Source organism: Chiloscyllium plagiosum, chromosome 22, assembly GCF_004010195.1.
Source record: "Chiloscyllium plagiosum isolate BGI_BamShark_2017 chromosome 22, ASM401019v2, whole genome shotgun sequence".
NCBI classification, from domain to species: Eukaryota; Metazoa; Chordata; class Chondrichthyes; order Orectolobiformes; family Hemiscylliidae; genus Chiloscyllium; species Chiloscyllium plagiosum.
The window spans coordinates 43,449,673-43,452,455 of NC_057731.1; the positions used below are offsets into that span (position 1 = coordinate 43,449,673).

Below are 2,783 nucleotides of genomic sequence, written 5' to 3' on the forward strand. Positions count from 1 at the left end.
ACACAGACCCCAGACCCCAGATCCCGGATCCAGACCCGGACCCCGGACACCGGAACCAGACCCCAGTCTCCAGCCTCACACCCCGGACCCCGGACCTAGACCCAGACCCCAGACTCCAGACTCCAGACCCCAGACCCCATACCCCAGCCCCACACCCGACCCCGGAAGCAGACCACAGACCCTAGACCCCAGACCCCGGATCCAGACCTGGACCCTGGAACCAGACCCCAGTCTCACACCCCGGACCCCGGACCCCGGACCCAGACCCAGAACACAGACCCCAGACCCCGGATCCAGACCCGGACCCCGGACCCTGGAACCAGACCCCAGTCTCCAGCCTCACACCCCAGACCCCAGACCCAGACCCAGACCACAGACGCCAGACCCCAGACATCGGACCCCGGACCCAGACCCAAGACCCTGGACCCAGACCCCAGACCCCGGACCCGGACCCCAGACCAAAACCCCAGAACCCAGACCCAGGACCCAGACCCCAGCCTCACTCCACAGACTCCAGACCTCAGACCCCAGAACCCAGAAACCAGACCCCAGCCCCCAGCCCACAGACCCTAGACCCTGGTCGCAGACCCAGACCCCAGCCTCACACTCCGGACTGCGGACCCAGCACCCAGACCACAGACCCAAACCACACACCCCAGACCCAGACACCAGACCACGGGCCCCAGACCCGGACCCCAGATCCCAGACCCCGGACTCAGACCACAAACCCCAGGACCCAGACCCAGAGCCCAGCCTCACACCCAGGACCCCGGACCCAGACCCAGACACCAGACCACGGGCCCCAGACCCGGACCCCAGATCCCAGACCCCGGACCCAGACCCCAGACCTCAGAGCCCAGCCCCACACCCTGGACCCCGGAACCAGACCCCAGACCCCGAACCCCAGACCCAGACCCAGACCACAGACCCCAGTTTCCAGAATCCGGACCCCGAACCCAGATCCAGACTCCAGACCCAGATCACAGAACCCTGGACCCCAGACCCAGACCCAGACCACAGACCCCGGACCCAGACCCAAGACCCCAGAACCCGGACCCCAAACCCCAGACCCAAACTCCAGATCCAAACCCAGACCCCGGACCCAGACCCCAGACCCCGGATCCAGACCTGGACCCCGGAACCAGACCCCAGTCTCACACCCCGGACCCCGGACCCAGACCCAGAACACAGACCCCAGACCCCGGATCCAGACCCGGACCCCGGACCCCGGAACCAGACCTTAGACCCATCCTCACATCCCAGACCCCGGACTCCGGACCCAGACCCTGGACCCAGACCCAGATTCCAGACCCCAGACCCCGGATCCAGACCCGGAACCCGGACCCCGGAACCAGACCTTAGACCCATCCTCACACCCCAGACCCCGGACTCCGGACCCAGACCCTGGACCCAGACCCAGATTCCAGACCTAGACCCCAGTCCCAGACCCCAGACCCCGGACCCCAGACCCCGGATCCCCAGACCCCAGACCCTGGACCCCGGACCCCCTGGAACCAGACCCCAGCCTCACACCACGGACCCCAGACCCAGACAGCAGACCCCGGTTCCCGGACCAGACCCCGGACCCCGGACACAGAACCCAAACCCCAGACCCAAGACCCCAGACCCCAGACTCCAGACCCTAGACCCCCGACCCAGATCCAGACTCCAGACCCAGACCACAGACCCCGGACCCAGACCCCAGATCCCGGACCCAGACCCAAGACCCCAGACCCTGGACCCCAAACCCCACACCCCGGTCTCCTGGACCCAGTCCCAGACCCCAGATCTCGGACCCCAGACCCCGGACTCCGTACCCAGACCCCAGTCCCAGACCTCCAGACCCCGGACCCAGACCCCAGCCTCACACTCCGGACTGCGGTCCCAGACCCCAGACTCCAGACTCCGGACCCCGGACCCAGACCCCAGCCTCACACTCCGGACTGCGGTCCCAGACCCCAGACACCAGACCCTAGACCCCAGACCCCGGACCTCAGACCCAGACGCCAGACCCCGGACCCCGGACTCAGACCCCAGACACCAGACCCCGGATCACGGACCCAGACCCCAGACACCAGACCCCGGACCACGGACCCAGACCCCGGACCCCGGACCCAAATCCAGACCCCAGACCCAGATCCCGGACCCCAGACCCCGGACCCAGACCCCTGTCCCAGACACCAGACCCCGGACCCCGGACCCCAGATCCAGACCCAGACCCCAGACCCTGGAACCCAGACCCCAGACCCAAACCCCGGACCCTAGACCCCAGATCCTGGACCCCAGACCACGGACCCCAGACGCAGACCCCTGTCCCAGACACCCGACCCCGGAACCCGGACCCCAGACTCAGACCCTGGACCCTGGACCCCGGACCCAGACCCCAGACCCCGGAACCCAGACCCAGGGCCCAGACCCCAGCCTCACTCCATGGACCCCAGACCCCAGCTCCCAGCCCACAAACCCAGACCACAGACCCTAGACCCTGAACGCAGACCCAGACCCCAGACCCAGACCAGACCCGACCCCAGACCCAGACCACAGACCCCCGACCCAGACCCAACCCCACACCCAGACCACAGAACCCGAACCCCGGACCCAGACCCGAGACCCTGATCCCAGACCCAGACCCTGGAACCTGTACACAGATCACGGACCCCGGCCCCACAGCCCGGACCCAGATCCCAGTCCCAGACCACAGACCCCAGACCCACACCCCGACCCCAGACCCAGACCACAGACCCCAGACCCCAGATCTCGAATCCAGACCTGGAGCCCGAAAC

The 2,783-nt window shown here is 67.8% G+C and overlaps 1 protein-coding gene across 1 annotated transcript in view; it reads right to left on the minus strand.

Moving 5' to 3' along the window:
• Positions 1-2,026: 2,026 nt before the first annotated feature.
• Positions 2,027-2,783, minus strand: part of LOC122561406 (jacalin-related lectin 34-like) — a 2,667-nt gene continuing 1,910 nt past the window's right edge. The window contains exon 3 of the mRNA XM_043713170.1: positions 2,027-2,227. Within this exon, the coding sequence (XP_043569105.1) occupies positions 2,027-2,227 (201 nt within the window). The remainder of the gene's footprint in view (positions 2,228-2,783) is intronic.